Source organism: Spermophilus citellus (genome assembly GCF_964194105.1).
Source record: "Spermophilus citellus genome assembly, chromosome: 1".
Lineage (NCBI taxonomy): Eukaryota > Metazoa > Chordata > Mammalia > Rodentia > Sciuridae > Spermophilus > Spermophilus citellus.
Genome location: NC_138182.1, coordinates 42294595 through 42319745, shown reverse-complemented (window position 1 = coordinate 42319745; position 25151 = coordinate 42294595). Strand labels below are relative to the sequence as shown.

At 32.0% G+C, this 25151-nt stretch overlaps 1 protein-coding gene across 7 annotated transcripts in view; it reads right to left on the bottom strand.

Annotated features, from left to right (window-relative positions):
* ZC3H13 (zinc finger CCCH-type containing 13) overlaps window positions 1-25151 on the bottom strand; it is an 81554-nt gene that overhangs the window by 53198 nt on the left and 3205 nt on the right. For 5 of the 7 annotated variants that reach the window (XM_081298325.1, XM_081298324.1, XM_081298328.1 and 2 more), the window contains exons 2-5: window positions 19705-19830; window positions 19273-19382; window positions 15999-16110; window positions 726-834 (exon numbers count right to left, since the gene is read on the bottom strand). In XM_081298325.1, coding sequence (XP_081154451.1) covers window positions 726-834; window positions 15999-16110; window positions 19273-19382; window positions 19705-19821 — 448 coding nt within the window. In that variant the 5' untranslated portion in view covers window positions 19822-19830. The remainder of the gene's footprint in view (window positions 1-725; window positions 835-15998; window positions 16111-19272; window positions 19383-19704; window positions 19831-25151) is intronic. The other 2 variants (XM_081298326.1, XM_081298327.1) reach the window with 1 other exon arrangement.

Here is a 25151-nt window from a genome sequence, read left to right as displayed (position 1 = left end):
ACATTCATGGTATGGAAAATACTTATTTGTTAAGACATGACTCAAAAATGATTTTGCTAATTTTCATGAATAAACTCCAGGATTCAATTACCATGTGACTAATTTCTTCTGAAAAAAAGAAAGTCAAATTTCTTGGAAATAATTTCCCCAAGTATTTAAGATTTAAAAATGTCATTTTAAAATATTTTATGTAAAACAACATAAATTTAATTTTTTAACTTTAGTATTGAGGAATTTAAAAATTTACAAATGTAATAAATTAAAGGACTATGAAACTGCACAATAAAATTTTAAAGAGAAACCTAGGACGATGAAGTTTAAATATGTATTGCAAACTTTTTTCTGCTTTTGAATCGCTACCCTATGCAGTATCTATCTTATAACTCTGATAGTTAGAAACATATCAATATGATAATTCTGAAACAATAGAGAGATCACAGTTAACAAGTGATTGGTTTTTGTTTTTGTTGTTTGGCTAAATTAGGGATTGAACCCAGAAATGCTCTACCACCAAGCTACATTTTATTTATTTTTTGAGATAAGGTCTCACCAAGTTTCCCAGGCTGACTCAGAATTTACGATCCTCCTGCCTCAGCCCCCTGATTAATTGGGATTACAGGCGTGCACCATCTTGTCCAGCCTTGAAAAATGTTTTAAAGCCTATAAAACGCCTAAAAAGTGAATAATCAAGAATTTATCAGGTAAGCAAAGATTCTGAAACTCACCATCTCTAGTAGTTTCCCATTCTACATTTTCTTCTTCACTTTCTGGAGTTCTCTCCTTGGTGATTTTTATGTCTTCTTTTTCCCTATGCCTCCCTCTTGAAGATTCTTTCTAAAAAGTACAACCCACAGATTAGTGTATTTTTGAACAATATTTAAGGTAATTGTAATACACAGTATTTTAATTTCAGTCATCCTTGTTTCATTAAAGAATTAGTTTTGTATAATCATTTATTATAAGAACAGAGGGACAATTGTTCTAGTACAGCACCAAAATGTTAAGACTATAAAAGAACAGCAATTTAGTAAATATAAGCAGCTAAGATTTAGAAAACACAATATAAATCTAAAACTTTATTTAAAAAACTAAGTTTATTAAAACTGCTAAGTTTCTATGGGAAATCATTTGGGAAATGACAGTTTAAAATGGATAAAATACAATGGAAAAGGTTTGTAAGTGACCACATTTAAAAATAAAAAAAACTCAGCTATTTATAGTAGATGTTCAAAAATCATCAATTTAGGATTTATACACTAAAATAGTATCAACTTTCCTGCATACCTAAGGATAAATCAAACTCATTTAATGATTCTATAAAGGCTTTCCAAAAAGAGATTTTATTTATTTTGATGAAACCAAATGTTAGTTAAAACAGTTAATAAATTACTCCTTACTATGATAGTTAAAAGACAGGTTTTACATTTGGAACACTAGGTGTAACAGCAGCCTACACAAAACAGGCCAACAGTAATTGAACTTATAAAATTCAAGATCCTATTATATAAGATTCCAAACCACATTTTACTAGGTGGCAAGAAAATAACCAGTGTCATGTATCTCTTATCATTCCACCACAGTGAAATTCTCACTTTTATTAACAATCTATAATACACAAGATAATGAAAGTAAATAACACTATGTGTTCAAACTAATTTCTAAGCATTACCAGAGATATAATTTGGCTGCCCAAAACACAATCAATTTCTTTTTGGAGCTTACTTTTTTAAAGATTTCTTACATAACTGCCTCTCAATTTTACATATTTAGGTATAAAGTTATGCTGTAAGAATTAGCTGCAAAATAACATATATAGTTGGTAAGACTAATATAGGCTGATACAAATTATTATTATTTTTTTAGTCTTGTGTCTTTTTGATACAAATTATTAAGAGATTATATGACAAAATTGCCATGGGAAAATTGTAAAGGGTCAAGAAAAGAAAATGGGCAATTATTTGTACAGAAAACAAAAGGAAATAAAGGAACACAATCTAATTTTAATCATAATCTGTGGAACGTCAATGAAGAACTGTCCTATATTCCATGCAACTTTTGAATACTGTTCATTAAACCCACTGTAAATATATATTAGTACATACCTATCCCAAAAACATGTTAGAAGACATTATTTCTAAATTAATAAATAAAATACTTTGTGCTTTCTGTCTAAAGTGTAATTACCCGACTACAAATTTAGTTGAAAAAGGATTCAGAGCAGAAGTACTCTATCATAAAACAGACAAAATGTTTTACATTGTAACACATATTTTTAGCATATTTAGAAACAGCAATGAAATGAATAATAAAGTTCATTATTTATGTAAATATTTCATAAGTATCTTATATTGACATTATGTAATTTTTGAGTTGTCCATGTCTTAATAACATCTATTATTAAACACTACAGACTACCTGTAGCTTCAATATGTGATGGAATTTCAAGTTAAAAGATAATTTCCTAAAAATCTGTCACTATACCACTTCAAATCATAATATAGGAAATTACTTTGATAACACTTATTAGAAAAGCCTACTCATTTAAAAGAAAATCATGTTTCCTCATTTTCTCTACTTTGACAACATATAACTTGTTCAGGCATGTTATTCCTTTATCAAATAAGTTATTTCACCCTTTGTTTTATAGTCAAAGAAACAGAATCTGGTATTACTAGTCACATATACCATGGTTTACTTTAACAATCCTGTGTTTCTTCAATAGAATAGTTTGTTATCTTCTCTTAAATTCAAACATATTAATTGAAGCATAATCTTCTGACAACTTTATTTTCTGTAATTAGTCATCTTGGAACATACACAAGCTTAAATACTTGTTAAAGAACTACAACATTTAGCACCAGATATTTCAGAATTTATTCTGAATTTCCAAACACTGACAGTAGGGTATGCAGCAGCAGCCTGTGATCAAACATACTAATATTTTTTTAAAAAAACAGGAATTCACCAATTGTATAAAGACTATAATTAGGTTGTTTCAATTAAGTTTTGCTACCAAGTAAGTCTACCTAACTTAGGAAAAACATTAGTCTATGTTTCTTGGATTTCAGAAATGTAATAAATAATTATGGGTTTTTAAATAACTTTTATTTCACTTCTATTTTAATACTATTATACACATTTTTCTTGAACATTATATGGGTGAGCAGATTATGTTCATTATGACTTTTATTTTAAGACAGTAAGAATGTGAAATAAATGGAAGTCTTGAGGCTAAGCATTGAGAACCAATACTATAATAAGTGAACTAGTAACTAAATAATAAAATGTTAAGAGCCTTTGTGAATCATAGAATCCAACCTCCCATCTCATGAAGGAAATTTTTCTTTAGGACTAGTTCTGATCTCTGGAATCATGCAAAACAAAATCAACACTTCTTCCACATGCTAGCCCTTTAAATATTTGAAAACTGCTAGAGAAACTCTTCAACATCTTATACTAGACCAAAGGCCAAAGAAAAACATTTTTTTTATACATACACATTTCATGATTTTCACACTCCTAATTTTTCTGCCATCTTCTCTATATTAATCTGCCAATGTTTCAATAAAACATGATAATCCAAATTAAAGATTCCATATTATCTATATGTCAGTCTTCCAAAATTGATATATAGATTATACACAACCCACATCAAAATCCAAGCAAGTTACTTTGTAGATATATGACAAATGGATTCTAAAGTTTTTATGGAGACTCTGAATAACCTATAAAACTAAAGATCAAAGGTAGTACATTGACACTACTGGACTTCAAGACTTAATACAAAGCTAGAGTAATCAATATAGTGTGATATCAATTGACATAATAAAAAGTGTCCAGAAATAGACCTATAGAGAAATAATCAACTGATCTTTGAAAAAAGAACAAAGACAAATGTGTAGAGAAAGAACAGTCTTTCAACAAATGCTGCTAGAATAACTGGACACCTACATGCAAAAAAAAAAAAAAAAAAAAAAGTGAATCTAGACACACACCTTACATCCTTCACAATAATTAACTAAAAACAGATCTCAGACCTGAATGTAAAATGCACAACTAAAACTCCTAGAGATAAGAAGAAAATATCTAAATGATCTTGGGTATGGCAATAATATTTTAAGTGTAATATCAAAGGCATCATCCATGAAATAAATAATTGAAAGCTGGACTTCATTAATATTTATAATTTCTGCTTTGTGAAAAATATTGTCAAGAGAATAAAGTAGTCAAAGACCAATAGAAAATATTCACAAGGGACAGCTGATCCAAAATATAAAGAATTCTTAAAATTCAACAACAAGAAAGCAACCCGAATAAAAACTCCATCAAAGACCTGAACACATGCTTTTATCAGCTGGCAAATCAGCATATGAAAAGATGTTCAACATGGTATGTCATTGAAGAAACTAAAAATAAAACAATAATAGAAATCACTACCCTAGTATAGTGGTATCTAAATGTAGTCAAAATTCAATATACTGATAACATCAAGTGCTGATGAGTTGTGAAGCAACAGGAACTCATTCATTGCTAGTGTGAATTAAAACAATACAGTCAATTTGAAAAATACTTTAGCAGGTGTACCCCCACACCCCAAACTGGGAATTGAATCCAGGGGTACTCTACAACTGAGCTATATCCCGAGTACTTTCTATGTTTTGAGATAAGGTCTCACTAAAGTGCCCTGTTTGGCTTTGATTTGCAATCCTTCTGCCTCAGCCTCCTGAGTTGCCGGATATGCGCCACCATACCAGCAGTTTGGCAGTTTCTAGAAAACTAAACACACATCTTTTGAAAAATCCAGCAATAACATTACTTGGTATTTACCCAAAGAAGTTAGGAATGTAGGTCCACATAGAAACCTGCATGCCGATGTCTATTACAGACTTGTTTCTAATTGCCAAAACTTAGGAGCAAACAACATGTCCTTCAGCAGGCAAATGGATAAGACAATAAAGCCAAACGTATATTATGTTTTTAAAATCAAAATGATTTGTCAATAATTTCATTGACTGTAACAAATTCAAAACTATGGGTGAGATACTGATGGGGCTTAGGGAGCTGCATATGTGCAGAAAGAGAAGGTATGAGAAATCTCCATACTTTCTTCAATTTTGCTATGAACCTAAAAGTGTTCCAAAAACACAGTCCATTAAAAAAAAAAAAAGACAAATGAAATTACCATATTTGATAACATAAACAATTATTATTTTATTATATTACAGATTGGGTATCCTGAATCCAAAAATCTAAAATTTGAAAAGCTCCAAAATCTGAAACTTTTTGAGCACTAACAAGATACCATACGTGAAAAATTCTGACCCCACGTGACATGAATACAAAGAGGCGAGCAGAAAATATTGTGTAAAATTACCTTCAGGCTTCATAAACATGTATATATCTTTACATGATTTCATGTTTAGATGTGGGTCCCATCCCCAAAATGTCTTATTATATATAAGCAAATATCCCCAAATCCATAAAAATCCAAAATTCCAAACATTTCTGGTCCCAAACTGGGATAAGGGATATCCAATCTGTATCCCTAAAATGGATTTAGAAATAGAGACAAGCAACCCACCACCAAAAAAAGGGGCAGGGAGGGGGGCAGGGAATGGACAGGAGATAGAGACAGAGTTCACAAAAATTATACTTAAATAACATGAAGAGAACAAAGTAAGAGAAAATTAAAACTATACTGATAGGCCATGTTTCTCCTATCAAACTGGCAAAATACAAGTCTGACAATACACACTAAGAAGCCCAAGGAGAAATAAATAGGTACTGTCATGTACTACTGGTAATAGTGCAAATGACTCTGATAAGAAATTTGTCATTACTTAGCTATACAGACATTAATCCTTTGACATAGCAATCCCATTTCTAGAAATGTATCTTTCCCAAAGACACAAATAAAATACAAAATACAAAATGACAAGTGCACAGTCATCCACTGCAGCTCTACATAGTAGTAAGATTAAAATAACCTATACTTTTCAAATAGAAAAAGTTAAATAATGTGTAATGTAAACAGCAAAAATGATTGAGAAATAGCCCTACATATTGCTATGGAAAGATCACCTAGATATAGCATTAAGTAAAAAAAATTGCAAGTGAAGAAAAATGTATAAAACATGCTACCTTTTATTTAAGTACAAGAAGATGACAACTGTGTTCAAATACACAAATATAGGTATGTGTATAAATATATATCATACATGCATACACATACTCATGTAAAAGTAGCAAGATAATAAAAAGCTAATGAAAATGGTTACCTACAGGGAAGAGTGATCAAAGGATGGAAGTTAGACTTTTTTTTTTTTTTTTAAATGTAGACTGTTTTGTAGATCTAAATTTGAATTCACTCAAATAAATTAACCCACCTATATATCAATTTGGTGGTTTAACAACATGTACAAGAACTATTTCAAGTGACTGTTTTCAGAATCATACTAGTAATAAAATTCTTAATTGCTATTCTGGAACTATTAAATATAATATTAAAATAAATAAAATCGGGGCTGGGATTGTGGCTCCGTGGCAGAGTGTTTGCCTCACGCATATGAGGCATTGGGTTCGATCCTCAGCACCACATAAAAATAAAATAAAGGTATCCATCTACAACAAAAAAATTATAAAAAAAATAAATAAAATCAATGTCAAAAGGGACCAAAAATTTCAGCATTAAGAGAAAAATCTACAGATAACTGTAAAATCAAAGAAATTAAATAGAAGCCCTGGAATCCTAAGTCTGAATTATTTGAGCATGATTCTGTTTTTTTTTTTGAAGAGATGATACATATATATTTTCTAAGTATGCTTAATGAAAAGCAATAAAAACAATGACTAATGTAACAGCAATAAGCTTCCCAGTACACAGTGGTCTTGAAATGTCTCAGTAAAAGGAACAAGAACTTCAAGGGGAAAATGGCTGATTTCAAATAGAGAGTATGCCTGGACACATGATAACAGAAACAACAGAACTATCAAAGACTACTAAGCTAGTGTTAAAACAACAAAGGTGTTATGGTTTAAATCTAAGGTATCCCCCAAAAGCTCGTGTGAGACAATGCAAGAAGGTTCAGAGGTAAAATTAAATTATTGGATTATGAAAGCCTTTATTCAATCAGTGAATTAATCCCCTGAAAAGATTACCTGAGTGGTAACTGTAGCAGGTAGCTGTGCCTGGAGGAGGTGGGTCCCTGAGAGCATGCTTTTGGGGTTCATATATTGCCCTTATTGGGCAGAGCTCTCTCTGCTTCCTGTCATATCATGAGCCACTTTCTTTGACCATGATGTTCTGCATAATCTCAAGACCCAGGAAATGAAGCCAGCCTTTTATGGATTAGGACAACTGAAACCATGAGCACCATGATAATATTTTCCTCCTGTAATTGCTCTTGTCAGATCTTTTGGTTGTAGCAACAAAAAAGCTAACTAAAACCAAAGAGTATCACTGAACTTCATCAAGGTGGAAAGACATTTGAAAGAAACAAAAATGATAATAAAAGAGAATGAAAAGGCAAGCCACACACTGGGGAAATGTTTGCAATACATAGATCTCACTAAGAACTGCTATTAAGAATATAAGAATTATAAATTCATTAGATGAAGACATTAATTTATGAGGAAAAGATGTAAATAGATAAACAAATGATCAATAAAAGACATACATAAGATATACAAATAGCCAGTGAACATAATAAAAGATGATCAACATGACTAATCATCAAGAAGTACAAATTAAAACACATGTAACTCAAATAGCTAAAATGAAAAAGACCAAAAATGCCAAGTATTGTTAAGAATTAAAAAAAAAAAAACTCATTTACTGTGGATGAAAATGTAAAATGAAACAACTACTCTGAAAAATTATTTAAGAAATTTCTTAAAAAGACAAATTTTTACATATCATATGATATACCATTCTAAGTACTTATACAAAGAAAACGTATGTTCCCACAAAAACCTACTTATATGTTCATAGCAGTTTTATTTATAATAGCTGAAAACAAATAATAACCCAAATAACTGGTGAATGGATAAACCAATCTTGATATTCATATAATAGCATCCTAATCAGCAATAAGAGGAACTGATACAACCAGCAATGTGGCTGAATTTCAAAAGTATTATTCTGAAAGAATCAAGACATGAAATATATAAAAGCCCAATGCAGTGACATGTCAGAGGATGTCAGGAACAAGTTTGGGAGGGAACTACTACAAAAGGGCATAAAAGATACAGTCTGGGATGATAGAAATGTTCTGTATTTTGAGTGTGGTTGTGGTTAGGAAACAGTGTACATCTGTCAAGAACCAAACTGTATACTTAAAATGAAAACATTTTATTTTTTACAAATTATACCTCAATAAAAATTTTTAAAAAGCTCAGGATCCAACACAAAGATCTCTCAGAGCTAAGCGGGCATTTGGGCTTAAAAAATATAATAGTAGTAATGGATTAATGTTGAAGAGGCATTGTAAAGAACTGATGATTAGCTTAATATACATACAGATGATTACTAGATTTATTTATATATACAAGTTAGAATACCTACAAATTTCTTTGCTCTTTCAGCTGAGAGGGCCTGAAAGAAATAATAGCCCCAGTAGCAATAAACACATCTAGCTCCCAGATTTTGGTTTCTAATACCATTCTTCAATCAGAGGAACAGGGTACATGTACACACTTGCCATTTCTTGTTATGTGGTCTGTGGTTGTGTATGTACCTACATGTATCTGTCTGTCCCCTGCCTTTTGGTTTACCCTTGGAATCCATCCATTAGACTTTGAGGAAGCCCAAGCTATCCACATGAAGGGGACGACAAGAAAAACGAACCAAAGTCTCCAGCTGAAAGCTAGCATCAACTACCAGACTTATGAGCGAACAAGCAAACCTTCAAATGATTCCAACTCACATGCTTTCAGAAGTTTAGCTAAGGCCCATACAGTAAGAAAAAGACAAGATGTCCATACTGTACCTTTTTAAATTCCTGATGAAATTTGGGAACATAATAAATGTTGTTTAATGACAAGGAATAGCATGTATTTTCCCCTTAAGAAATAAAAATTTGTATCTACAATAAAAAATAACTATCCTATACCATACATTCATTACCAAATTTTTGTAATGCTACTTATGCTCCTATCTTTCTCTTCTAAACCTTTCTTTTGAAATAAACATTCGATCTATTTATCCCTATAACAATCAGCTTCCTAATTGCTGATTTGGTGACTATTATCTCTTTTTTGCATTGATACTATGCTTTATTCTTTCCAAAGAATTTTCATGTGTACTTTCTCACTTGATTCTCACCCTAACTTGTGACACATCCAATGGCAGGTACATTTATTGTACTGATTAAAAAGCAAGGTAAAGACATTCAGGATATAGTTAATAACAGTGTTGTGGCCTTCTAACTTAAAAAATCTAACACTATACAAGTCCTAATAAGTACAGTGGTTATACTACTGTCCCCTTCCCTAATCAGGGCCATTTTTTTCAAATCTAGTTAAAAGTATCACAATGTGCAAAAAGAGCAAAGTAATAGACTAGGGGATGGGAAAAGGAAGAGAGCTGGATAGGAGTTTGTGAAGCAAAACTAATAATTATGAATATATCCTGGAAGACAGTTCCCAGAGACAATAAGCTTCTATGTAGAAATTAATTTTTGATTCAGAACAGGAAAGAAGCTGGCAATTAAGGGTAAGAAAAGCTCTACCACAGAGTGCAAAGTCAATTTTAGTATATGTGCTGCTGAAGTAAACATGCAAAGTCAAAGTAAGATGGTTTCCTAAAAGACACCTGGAATAGCCTGGAAGATGGTAATCAGATTCACCTTGAGATCCACCTACAAACTGAGATCAGAAAAAAATAATCTGAAAAACAATCATATTAAATTGATCCAGGATAAATATCAAGCCTAAATAGATCCTCTGCTTAAGATAAATAATCAGGTTGGGGTAGGAAACCAAAGCAACTGACAAAAACAGCAGACAGGAAAAGGGAACATTATTTTGAAGTTGCAAAAGAAAAATCTCTGAAAATGATTATAGGGACCAGAAAAAAATCATTAAAACCATAGATTAAGAAATATAGGGCTGGGGACGTGGCTCAAGCGGTAACACGCTCACCTGGCATGCACGGGGCGCTGGGTTTGATCCTCAGCACCACATAAAAATAAAGATGTTGTGTCCACCGAAAACTAAAAAATAAATATTAAAAAAAATTCTCTCTCTCTCCTCTCTTTAAAAAAAAAGAAATATATCTTTTAAAATAGCTTTCAAAATAATTAACATTAAAAATTAATATCAGCCGTAACATTATTCTATTTCAATTTCATAGATTACAAAAAAATTCAAGACTGTAAAAATAAAGATCATAAAGAAGTTTTGTTAATTTTGATGACAATTATGCTAAATGTAAATATAATTAATGTCACTGAACTGCACATCAAAAATAGCTAAAATGGAAAGTATTATGTATATTTACCACAATAAAAATGAAAAAAAATTAATATATGAAAATAAACAGATCACTGCCTTTGCCCATATGCTCACAGGTAAGATTTTAGGTAAGCAAAGGGATAATAAACTAGCTATTCTTCATGAAGATGAATCATTTAATTCTTCCTGAATGCAGTCAACAAAGCTTCTCCGAAGAGATAAGGACCCCCACAGCCCATTTATGCCTTATCATCTTTATCTTCTAAACCTTCCTTTTGAAATAAACATCTATTTTATCTATTTATCAAATGCTTGAATATTCTTCTCAACTTTATAGTCAGGGGTCTAATTTTGGTTTCGATGCTAATTTCTCTATTATACTTAAATTTCACAAAATCACAAGACTGTTATAGAAAACAGCACAATTCAATAACTATATTTCAAAAGTTCACTAGATTCATTAAAATTATCAATTCCCTACAGACTGTACTTTAAATAGGCCTCCTGACTCAAGGTTAGGTCCATTATGTTAAGTTCTGTTCGTATCAACTAGAGTAGCCCTTTCCAATACAAATATGTAATATAAATGCACAGGTGACTTTACATTTTTCATTACCACGTTAAAAAGAAAAATAGAACAGGTAAAATTAAAATATTGATAATAAAGCCAGGCACTGTGGAACATACCTATAAACCCAGCTACTCAGGCGGCTGAGGCAGAAGAATTGAAAGTTGAAAGCCATTCTGGGAACTTAAGAGATCCTGTCTCAAAATAAAATTTATAAAGGGTTGGAGATGTAGTCCAGTAGTAGAGTGCTTGCCTAGAATCTGGAGATTCTGGGTTCAGTCACCAGCATCTCAACAACAGCCAAATGTTAATAATATATTTTATTTAATCCAATAGATCCAAACTACTGACATTTCAACATATAATCCAATATAAAAAAAATGAGGTATTTTGTTTTCTTTTCATACTACATCTCTGAAATTCAGTGTGTATTTTGCAATTATGGTACATCTCAATTCAGACTAGCCACCATGGACATCACAGATCCTAGACCACTAGAGGTTCTCAAATCTAGGGGTACATCAGAACCTCTTTTCATCAAGTCACCTTACTAGTTCCAGGCTCTGGATGAAAGTAAATTGGTGAATAAGACAGATCTCCTAGCATATAAATTTCTTTTCTCTATTGTCAAACCATTAGCATGACACACAAAACCAGTCACAATCCGGACTACTTCTTCATCCCTCATTTTACATCCATATACTATAGTACTAAACCTAGGCAAACAGCTTCAGGGTTTCTCAAACACATTAGTCCTTCAAAATTCCTTACCATTATTGTATCAGGGTTTCCTCTTCCTTGCCACCTCCATTCACCTATCTATCCTTTAATACCCAGGGCAAATGTCAGTTCCCTCTGAGTAGTGCTCCCTGGTTTTCAAGTAATTATTTATTCTCTCCATTGTGCATTTTGCTAATACTTCTCTGGCATACTAACATATGCTACAGAATTATAATTTATTTATTCACGAATTTGTCTCCTTATAAAATCAGAGGTTATCTATCAACCTCATAATTTAGACATATCAGACTTGAATCAGTAACACAGAAGGGGTGAGATTATAGTTAACTTGCTGAAAATCACATGCATCCCATCTCAGCTATGCCTATATTATCTATGCCACTGCTCTCTTTACCTAAAATAAATCTGATCTTCCTAAAGGAATTCATCACATGAAGATCAACAATCGCATGTGCTGCAAAATGAATGCACCATGAAAATGAAAAGTACCTGTTAATCTGCTATACACAGCATGCCCAAAAACTGAAATGCTGGTATTCTAGTTTATAAACAGTTTTCTGTACATTTAGACTGTGAATTCCTAAAACCTGATTACTCCTCAAACTCTTAACTATCCCTTAGATACACATAGAAATCTGATGTCTTTGAGGAATTTCTTATCTAGGAAAAGCATGAATCCAGCTTTAAATGTCTTAGCAAAATACCTATCTTGCCCTCTACTAATTTGATATGGTGAACAATATATGCCTTTATGTTACAAAATACATTTATATTTAGATACACATTAACAACCTACATCTCCAATGCTCACATTCATCCTCTATCAAGAGCTTTAAGTCAATTTACATTAGAGAAAAATCTAAAAGCCACTTTAATATCAATATATGCCATTTATTAAATAGTCAACATTGTATAGTCAACCATGTTGTTTTACATACATTTTCTTCACAACAACACATTGACAAAGCCAAAACCACCACTTTATAGGTAAGGAAACTGACAATATTGAGTTTAAACAACAATGCCCAAAATAAACGCTCAAAGTACAAATTCCAGATGTCTCTGTCCCTTATGCTAATCAAGTTAATCCAGTAATATGCTGGAGGCAGTTTGTACTAATTTGTAAGAGCTGACTTAAATTTTTAGCCATGATTAAAAAGTCATGATTAAAAATTAAATTATAAATAACAAATTATATTAAAAACAAAGGTAGTTAATTACTCAGAATTAATTTCTTGAATATTGTATTATATTTTACTCTTCAGATTATTTACATTGTGTGTGTGCATATATCTAATATAGATAGTGGAAATACAGTATTTATTACATAATAGTGTGATACTTAGCCTCTCTTCCCAATTACGCATTCAGTGATATCTCTCTGATAACTTCAAATTGACCATTATGGGAGTATTTACACCAAAGAAATTTATAAATACTACAAGGCATGGCTTTCCTCTACGTAGTTTTTAAACATTTACCAATGGTCCAGAAAGTTCATCCATTATTTTAAATCTATATATTATTTCAAAATACCATACACAAGCTTAATGCCTAACCCACAAATAATGATTTCATGGATTAAGGATAGAATGTCAAAATATGTGTTCTGAAAATGATCTCCCCTCTTATGGAATTTAATACCTTTCTGGACATTATTATTTAAGATTTCTAAAACTGTACTATTGTATCACACAAGGTGTTAAGAAATCTACATAATTTAAATTGCATTATTTTAGATGCCAGAAAATCTTTATATGAAAATATTAAAGCTTTTTTGTTTGTTTTTTAAATTATGGATCAAAAATAATCACAGAAAGCTTCTATATATCTTGGAGTCAGGGCTAGGGATGTGGCTCAGTAGTAGAGTGTGTACTTTGCATGCATAAGGATTAGGTTCAATTCCAGCACCACAAAATAATAATAATAACGATGATAGAACACGTCTATGTATCTGAAACTATCCAAGAGGTTGCTCCTTATACAACTCAATAGCTTTCATTAAAAAAATTATAATATGGGATAACTGAATATCCACTTGTACAAGAATGAAGATGGACCCTTCCTATATTTAAAAATTAGTACAAAATGTACCAAAGACTTAAATTTAAAAGCTATAACTATAAAATTGTTTGAAGAAAACATAATATAAATCTTTGTGAACTTAGATTAGAAATGTTTTTTTTTAATTACAACAAAAGCACAAGCAACAACAACAAAACAGATTAAGTTGGATTTCTTTTGTGCTTTAAAGGACATATAAGAATGAGAAGACAGCTGGGTATGATGGCAAGTGCCTGCAGTTCCAGCTACTTGGGAGGCTGAGGCATGAGAATCACCAGAGCCCAGGGGTTCAGTTCTATAGCAAAACTACTTAAAAAAAGAATATAAGGGGCTGGGGTTGTGGCTCAGAGCTTTAACTCAATTTACATTAGAGAAAAATGGCAGAGCCCTTGCCTAGCCTGTGTGAGGCACCAGGTTCGATCCTCAACACAACACATAAATGAATACAAAGTTCGATCCTCAACACAACACATAAATGAATACAAAGTAAAGGTACATCAACAGCTAAAAAATGTTTAAAAAAATATGAAGACAACACACAGAATGGCAGAAAACATTTGCCAAGTCATATATATGATAAGGGACTTATATTTAAAATATAATGAACACTTAAAATTCACTAATAAAGGCAATCCAATTTTTTAAATGAACAAAGGATCTCTGAAGATACAAAATTGTTAATACGCACATGAAAAGATGTTCAACCAACATTAGCTATAAGGCAAATCAAAAACACATAGATTATCACTTCATATCCATGAGGGTGGCTATATTTTAAATGTCAGATAATAATACTTGTTGATAAAGATGAGGAGAAACTGCAATCCTCATACTCTGCTATTAAAAATATAAAATGGTGTAGCCTCTTTTCTTTCTTTTTTTAGGTTAGGGGGTGGGTCTCACTATGTTCCCAAGGCTGGTTTTTAAACTCCTGGATTCTTGCCTCAGCCTCCCAAGTGCTAGGACTATAGGCACACAACACTACACCCAGCTTTGGTGCAGCCTCTTGATAAAACAGCCTAGCAGTTCTTCAAAAGGCTACACATGGAGTTACCATATGACTCAGTAATTTCACTCCTTTGTATAAATCCAGAAGAAATGAAAACATATGTTCACACAAAAATTAATACACAAATGTTCTTAGCAGCATTATGCATAAGAGCCAAAAAAGCAGAAACAACTTAAATATCAAATGATAAATGAATAAACTAAATGTGGCATATAAATACAACATAATATTATAATATTATTCGGTAAAAACAAGGAATAAAATACTGACGTATCCTATAATCTTTCATGAACCTTGAAAACTTGCTAAGTGATAGAAGCTGGTCACATAAGATTGCATATTTGATTCCATTTATGTAAAATGTCCAGGATAGGAATATCTATATAAAGAGGAAAGGGTGATTGCCTTAGGCTGATGGTCAATAAGTAACAAGAAGGGTGACTCTAAAAGATATGAGATTTCTCTTCAGAGTAATAAAAACTGATTATGATTATGGTAATAGCTACATGACTATTAAAACCATTTCTCTACAAATCAGTTACAAACATAAACACAGAATTAAGGATGATAAATTTCTTGAAAAACAATAGGAAATATCCTCTGGGAAATATTCTCATTCCTAACAAACTTTTTTTTTTTTTTTTTTAAGGTGAACAACATTGTAAATTATATCCTTATTTGGCTTTACTGACAACAAACTCACAGCTAAATTTTGTGGTCCCATATGCGTTTCTCCACCTAAACTTTCTAGTTCAGTTTTTGTTAACTTCCTGCTCTGCTTTCATTGTTTTAGTTTATATGTGTTCCACTGTAAGTTACTTCAATTTTTATTGGAAGCAAAATATAGCAGAATTCTGAAAACTTAAGAATTTATTTAGATACAATCCCCACTAATGTACAAAACCTTATGAAGTTCAGCTTGAGCTCTGCCAGTCAACACCTTTCATCTTAACTATCAGGAAAAAAAAAAACAAACAAACAAACAGTTTTTGCAGAGACTATTTCCCCTCTAAATTCCATTAAGTATATAGAACATAATAATACCTAATTATTTATATCTATTTATTTACCATATATTTAACATATATCATAACATTTGAAACAGTATTCAAAAGAATAAATCACTACTAAAATTTAACTGGGTTTTGGGAAACTCACTCCTACCCTAACAGGTGAGGATGACTCCTCAGTATTTCGTTTCTGGGGTTCAGCGTCCATATCTTGGCGCTTGTTCTTCATTCTTTCTCTGAGATCTCCTGTGGGTCTTTCTGGGGACCTTTGTATCAAAACACAAAACAATACAAAAACCAAAAATTTGTATTTATGTAACATTTTGTAAGTATGTATTTCTAAAAATAACCTCATAAATCCCAATATAATTTTTCTAATAGTCCTTGGCTCCTCGATTTCTGAAAAACAGTTATTAGTAGTTAACTGGTAAAGAAGTGGAGAAATCACAATCCTCATGATCTGCTGTCAAAAATGTAAAATGATGTAGCCTCTTTGTTGTTGTTGTTGTTTCAGCTTAAATATGAATATGTTGGGCTGGGGATGTGGCTCAAGCAGTAGCGCGCTCGCCTGGCATGCATGCAGCCTGGGTTCAATCCTCAGCACCACATACAAACAAAGATGTTGTGTCCGCCGAGAACTAAAAAATAAATATTAAAATTCTCTCTCCCTCTCTTTTTTTTTAAAAAAAATATGAATATGTATAAACTTGAGAGCAACACAAATTTTCTTACAATATAAATCAAATGTGTATGTTAAAATTCAATGGGGTGGGTGGGCTGGGGTTATGGCTCAGTGGTAGAGCGCTTGCCTCACATGTATGTGGCAGCACCACATAAAATACATGATTCCCAGCACCACATAAAAATACATAAATAAAATAAAGGTATTGTGTCCATCTACAACTAAAAATATTTTTTAAAAATTCAATGGGATGACAGGTACTGGTGATATGAATAAGAAACCATATGTGAACTGAGAAAAAATGAGTATGTGATTAATAGCTTGACTTCTTTAATTATTAATAACATAAATATATTAGTCATATTTGGAAGCAAAAGAGTTTTAAGCTATAAAGTCATAAGATTATAGTTATCGAGGCAACAGCATTATCATCTACATATGTACGTGATTGGATACAATATTAACAAAATACAAAAGTATTTTATATAGTTTAAAAATTAAAGTAAATATAAGTTTTTTGATAACTGGCAATTTTTTTAAATTTTAAAATATAAAATCAGAATAAGCTAGGCATAGTGCCACACACCTGTCCAGCAAATCAAAAGGCTGAGGCAGGAGGATCACAAGTTCGACACCAGCCTCAGAAACTTAGTGAGCCCCTGAGCAACTCTTAGTGAGACCCTATCTCAATATAAAAAATAAAAAGGGCTTGGGATGTGACTCAGTAGCAACACACCCCTAGGTTAAATCCTTAGACCCAAAAATTAAAAAATAGAAAAATAAAAAATTTCAGAATAAAAAATAAAGAATTCAAAGCAAAATTTTAGAACAGTGACTTCATACTATATGGATTTTTAATTGAAGGGAAATTACACATATTTATATCCAACAATGGCAAGTCTTCATAATTTGTACTGGGAATTTGACAGTACATCACTATGAAATTATTTCACACTATTACTAACTAGAAGAGAAAGGATAAATGGAAAAAAAAGGTGACTTCAATAACTTTGGAAGAGGGTAATAGAAGTTAAGGAATGCACTGTGCCTCTTTGACCAGGAAAAAAATGATACAGAAATACCTGTATGTATATATGCATAAATATGAGCAAATCACACCAATATTCATATCTATTTCAGGTAATAAATGATTAATTAATTTATTCAATTTATCAACTATCAATACAAATGAAATGGTTACTAAATAATTTGACATGATTCACTTTAAAGAATGTCACTGATACTTGTATGTACATTTAATAGATCTATATAAAATTCTTAACAGTTAAAACTGAACTTGAAACTGGAACCAGTACTTAAATGCCCTAAATTATAATTATGGCATAGATCTAAAGCTTATGGGCCTGGTTTCCCTTATATAATTAATAAAAAAGTATTATGTACTTATTTCTATTTTATACAGAATCTAACAGAATGAATGCTAAATATACAATGAAGACTCAATGAATGACCTAAATGTCTTATCCAGAGATAGCATTTTCTTAAATACATAGCTCTTCTTCCCATCTTTGAATCACATTATGAACTACATTTTTCTTCCCTACCAAAAAATAAATAAAAGCATAAAAATACACAAATATTGAAGAAGTTATCAGATAGAAAATACATACAAAGGAGCACAATTATAACAAATTCTTTATTCTAAATCTAGTAATAATATTACGTTTTCTCTTTTAGATAAATATCTCCATGTTCCTCAAAACTATCTCATATGTAAAAATTCTGAGTCAGCTAACACTAAATTTGAGTTAGGTAATAATAAATTTCAGACAAGTTAAAGTAAGTATTAAAAGTGTGGTATTAATATAAACAAAACATAAAATTATTAAAACAGTTTCCCTAGATGTGTTTATGTATATAATTGTAGGTAATTAAACATACATAATAAAGACTAATTTTCCCATTAAGGAGTGACAAATGACAATCTAAATACAAATAAAAAGAGTATTCAGCAACAAAGAAGCTAAAATATATAGTGTTTAAGCGAATAGTAAGCTAATGTCAAGAGTCTGAATTTTAAATTCCACTAAACTTCAAAATCTATACACACAAACACCCTATTAAAAGAAAATCTACAATTGCTAATATATGGTTTTTATACTACTGCTGCAGCCAAACAATCAGCATACCTAATTTTAGTACTAGGTAAATTATTTATCAATCAAATTTAAGTTGTTTTTGTGACAATCTGTAGGTATACTACCTCTATAAACATCATTACAAAATCATGAGGGAATTGAAAAATAAATAAATAAATAAATAGGTCTTCATTAAGCAAATTCAATTTAGCCAAGCCTCTATTAACTGCAAAATGATGTTCTAAAAAGGGAGGATGTTTATTTTGTACAAGTAAACACATTGTTTCATTTACGTTAACATACTGTGATAAGGGATTGGGCATTCCCCTATTTAAGTTTTAATATGGAATTCTCTCTTAAACAGAAATTTAATACATATTTGGGTGAAAAAGTAAGCTATATATTTATTACAAAAAGATCTACTGTCAAAACATGTAAATACTAAGCATATATGCTAATTTTAAAGGTAAAATCTTATTAATATAAAAAATAACTAATAAATTATTTTGATCTTTGAATATTGACAAGACTACAACCAAATTAGAAAATATGACCAATTATATGGTTTTACTTCAGATTTTTATACTAGATGAACTGCAAAAGCCAACATCTAACAATATATGAACAATTCAAATTCCTTCATTTACCTTCTATAATTGCTGCTATAACCTTTACCACGAGGTGAAGGGCCATGTACGAATCTACACGTGTTTCCATAGAGGCAGTTGCCAGTCTTCAGCCAGTTACGGCACTGTGTCTAAAAGACAAATATTACTATGTAAATTTCATATTTATTTCTGAAGAAAAGATGCTAACAGGACAAAACTAAAACAAATACTATCGAAATTCCAGCTAATCTATGATATATTACTCCCCTAATGATAAAAAATTTACAAAACGAAAAAAAAAACATAAATGCAACCACCTTTTCCACTCCTTTTTATAAAGAACATTAAGCAACATTTATTAAACTAACATTCCTATAATAAAACAATCTTCCACCTCTATGATACTGATCAGAATTTTCTATAGCAGGATTCTAATAGAAACTCTGGGACTACTAGTGACAGACAACTCACCTCTGCTGTACTGCCAGTGCTTGGTCCAAGCCTCTCAAATACACTGGGTCTTCGAGATGTGCTATCAGAGATGGTCTTGGTATTTTCCACCGTGACCTTCCTCCTAATTTTTGACATTTTGTACTACTTTAACCAAAAAAGAGAGAAGCAAAATTGTGAATTTCTTTAGTTTTAAATAACTGAGCCCATAACTTACAAGTAAATAAAACTAAAGGCAAAATTACATAGGATTCTCCTTAGGGAAAAGAGTCAGAGGAGAAGTGATATAGATAAACAAAAATAGCCTATCTTCCAAAACATGCCTTATTAGTAAAGTCACAACAACTTTGAAATCTGATGTCTAGAAACATACTTTTTCTGCATGGTGAGAAAAAAAATAAGATTCTACTCACAGTTTTCATAGTAGAATCAACCTCAGAAAATATAGTACCAAATGTTTAGTTTATAACTTATTTACAAAATTTGTTTCAAAATTTAGCAACTCATTCCTTTAAGGAGTTAACCAACAACTAGTTAACTGAAAAAAAGATATGTCAAAGAAAATGAGAAAATCAAATCAGATAAATTTTTATTGTAATTTTTATTTTTTATTTTATTTACTGTATAAAACTCTTTTATACAGCTTAAGTGACAACAAAAGTTATACTTCAAAAACCAGCATGGGAGAAAAATAAATACCATTTAAATATTTTGTCTTACAGAAGTCAAAGAAAAGCAATCTGATCAAGAATATTTATTTTATAGTACTACAGACATAGAAACAAAGAGGGAGAGAGAGAGAGAGAACGAATGAACACTGCAATGTTGCAATGTTAATAAAATGGTTTTCTTTCAAACTAGGAAAGATTGTAGAACTAGAAAAAGTCAAGGTGTTTCTATAATCTATCCTATGCTAACATAAAAGTCAAAGGTGCTAAAAGTTGGTCAGATGCAGTGGTGCATGCCTATAATCCAGTGGCTTGGGAGGCTGAGGCTGGAGGATTGAGAATTCAAAGTTAGCCTCAGCAACTCAGTCAGGCCCTGTCTCTAAATAAAATACAAAATAATAATTGGGATGTGGCTCAATAGTTGAGTGTCCCTGAGTTCAATCCCAGGTACCAAAAACAACAACAAAAAGGTGCTAAAAGTAATAAACAGGCTATTTTACCACTATCAGCAGCAAGTAACAAAAAACAAATTGTAAGAAAATTTCTAAAAAGTAGATGATAATATTCTAACACTAACAAGAAAATGATAATATTCTAAAACTGTAATAGAGAGATAATTAAACTATATAACTGGATGATTCAATGACAAGTAAAAAATATGACTTAAGGACAGTATGATATACATTAGAAAACAATATTAAATTCTAGACCAAGAAATAACCCAAAGCATACCATGGGAAGCACTGTGAGAAGTGGGTAGGAATTACCTAACCAGGGGGGGAAAAAAAAAAAAACAACTAAACTATATCACACTTTATATTGGCTAAAACTTGTTATAAAAAATTCCTAGAATGAACCATGACAGCTAAAAACGTAAAAGTTCCATTTGGTATAGAATTAGTCTTTATAAATATTCTTTAATATGGTTTCAAAGTAAAGACAGTACTTGGAAAAATATTCACAGTATTAAAAATAATAATTATTATTCTTTTATAAACAATGTTTGGTTGAATTGGGTCCTTCAGGTCACATTTTGAAAAGATCCAAAAAATGAGGACAACATTTGACAGGTAAAAACAGACAATGACTCAAAAGGAAAAGATGAATGATATGATTGCTTTAAATTGGAAAATTTTATTGTTCTTACTCTTTTAATGTAAAATATAATCAGTATTTTAGTACATTAGCAAATTAGCTTTTAATAATTCAAAGATAGAGAATAACTTAAATGAACAGGAATTTGCTACAACATAGAATCATTTATTTATCAACTGTTCTCCAAACGAGGAACTGCATGCCATTAGTGTCAGCCTTATAAGATAATCTTAATTTTTCTGAACTCATTTGCAACTCAAATATGAATTTATAGAGGAAAATTTGGCAGAGTTTCATATGTCCATTTGATTTATTTAACATAAAAATACGATTAAGAGTATAACAGCTAAGAGAAATAAAGCTAAGAAAAATCTTCTAGAAAATGTAGTTTTAACTGAGAAAAATACCCAGAAATTTACAATTTATATCACCTAAGATTTAATAAAAAGTAAATGTGCCACAAAATATATAGTAAAAGTTTAAAAAAGAAAAACACATTTTAAAGTTCCATTTTATATTACTGTAAATATTAACATAGTTGTACATTATAATCCCCATTATTTCAACTTTAAAAACATTTCTTTTAAGAAACTTAAAATTGAATTAATTCAGGCAGGTGCAGTGGTGCACACCTGTAATCCCAGTGGCTCAGGAGGCTAAGGCAGGAGGATTGTGATTTCAATGCCAACCTTAGCAATTTAGCAAGGCCCTAGGCAACTCAGTGAGACCCTGTCTCTAAATAAAATTTAAAAAGGGCTGAGGAAGTGGCTCAGTGGATAAACACCCCTGGCTTCAATCCTCAGTACCAAAAAAAAAAAAAAAAAGAAAGAAAAACAAAGAATTCTAATATTTCCTCATGAGCTATACCTAGAACTTGTAAAGAAGGACAACCTTTTAGCCTGCCTTATCCCACCACAGTGCCTCAAGAAGACTAATGGGTTAGTTGTGTTCCCCAAACCCCCACCCTCAATGCACCTCAATCACAACATACTCTCATCCAAATAAGGGGGAAAAACCAATGGTTACAGATTCCACAGTTGGGACAATGAGCTATTTATTATTATATCTGAAATAATAGTCAGCTACTATCTCCTTTCTTTTTTTTCTTGAGAGCTCCAGAACTCTTTATCTGCTTCATCACTTTCATTTGGATCACTATTATTCTCCTCTGACCTACTGCTAGAAAGCACCATTTCAGAGCTTCTTTCCAATCCCAGATCCCTAAAAATTCTGAAGATTGCAAAGGGTTTAGACAGTTATGTCAAAGACAATCAAGTGAACACTACTGATCCAAGATTACAAACCACTCCCATCTCCTTGTATCCCTGCAACTAAAAAAGTTAATTCTCACAAAGTGTGAGGATGGCCTTAGGCCTGAGCCTAAGCAACTCCATTTTAAAAACTCCAGTTTGAAACCTGCTACAGAGCCCTCCAGTATGGCCCTCAGGCACAAATAAGTCACTTCTCAGAATGAAGCCTCTGGCAGGCTGTCCTCACCCTATAAGGGGGAAAGACAAGAAAATCAGAGGGAAAGGCAAAAAGATCAGGGTGGGGACTATCAGACCAGATGTTTTAATCCCAGGGAAAATGATGTCACAGAAAAATCCGGGGCAGCTGATAAGGATTGAAAGGGTGGGTGGGGGGGTGATAAAAAGCCCCAAAATTTCCTATAAATAATAGAGCAAATGAAGAGACATTCAACCAGCCAATACTGATGCACACAAGCTGAAGAGCCTGATGAGGACCTGGACTGACATTCCATCACTTGTCATCATTTGCCTGATGATCCTCTGCATGGTCCTCACCACTCTCAAACTCTATAAGCATATCTTGACCCTGGTGAGAGCTGCAACTTCTCCCTACAACCCTCTCCTCAGCCAGCTGTCAGCTCCACCGCAGGAGAAGCCTGCCTTGGTTCCTGATCTGATCACCACGGTCTGAGTGTGCATCTGCTGGACTTAAAGCCTAAGGCTTGAGACTTTTGATCTGATACTTGAATTTAGCATGCAAGGGAATGTCTGTCATTAGCCTGTCATGATTAAGTGTGTTTGTAGTGCTTAGAATTAATCTAGAATTGTCTGCTGTGAATTATCTATTGCAGTGCCTAGTATTAAGGATTGTCATTTTTTTTATTAAGAACCTATACAGTGAAATTGTATTGAGTTATTTGAGTAAAGCACTGAAAAGGGCAGAAGCGTGTGATCATTTATTTCTTCTTCTGGACTGCATAAGTCACACCTTTTGCCCATCGTGACACACAGACAAAACTGCTTTTACAGGTGACATCAAAAACTACTCAAGGCGTTGGGGTATAGCTTAGTTGGTAGAATGCTTGCCTAACATGCACAAGGACCTGAGTTCAATCCCCAGCAACAACAACAACAAAAAAGAAAATACTCAAGATTTACCTATACAATTATTTTCCTACAAATTTTACTCCTAGTTACTGTTGAGTCTTCCAATTTAGGGAAGAAATGCAATGAAGTAAAGATGTACTCTCTATTTCTCAGAGTCCACTAATGCCAGACCTTGCCCTAAAATAGCAATGTATCTTGGAACCAAGTCTAGAGAAGACCCAATCAACTAAAGAAAAAGGAGAAAACAGAAATTAAAGATATTTAACTAGAATTATTTTGATCATCTGCTATGGTCTGGATGAATGTTCCCCCAAACTCCATATATAAGGTTTGGTCCCCAGAGTGGGAGTATTGAGAGGTGCTGTGGACCTTTAAGCGGTGAGGCCTAATGGAGGTCCTCAGACCACTGGGGACAGGGATACTCTCAAAAGGGATCATGGGACCTAAGTTGGTCTGTTTGTCTCTGCTTCCTGGCTTGTGATGCAAGCAGTCTGGTTTTATATGTGTTTCTGCAGACTGTGCAGCCCTCCCCAGGGGCCCAAAGTGATGGGACCAATCTTGAACTTGAACTTCCAAAAGTGTAAGCCAAAATAAACTTTCTGTCTTCTTAAGTAGCCTGTCTCAGGTATTTTGTTATAGTGACATGAAATTAACAAACCATTCATCTAGGAACTTCTACCAGTAGTCAATAAAAAGTTATTAGTACAGAGACATTCATGAATTTTCACATATAAAATGCTTTTGATTACAAAGAACACAATATATAACTTTTAAAATTCCATCTGTCTGAAAATACATACATAACTACAATGCACCAGAAATAACTACCTTTTCAAATATTAATTTAAAACTATGTAACCAACTTAAGTAACAATTCGAATTTTCAATCCTATTTAATAGTTTGGGCCCACAAAGGAAGATGAATACTATAACAAAATAAAATGTAGATTTCATTAAGGAGGAAAATCTTTTCAACTTATATTTGAATAGGCTTCAAAGAACCTTATAAATGCTTCCAAGTAGAGGCGTTAGGAACAATAAGATATAAATGCTGTCAAAGAGACTTTCCTATTTCTAAGGTCACATCAATAACTTATTAATTTATTCTCTTCTCTGAACGTTTTCCTCCATTTTTGATTTGGTTTAAGTTGTCATCACACTTCCACTTGCATCATGTTTTCCCAAACACAGGCATCATCAGAGCCAGGTAACACTGGTTCAGGCCTATTCAGTTATTCTACTTCTGTCCATTTATAGAATAATAAATATCTGGAGTTTCTATAATCTCTTTTCAATTAAAAAAAAAAGGACACCAGCTTAAGAGTCTACTGATTAAAGTAGTCTTAAA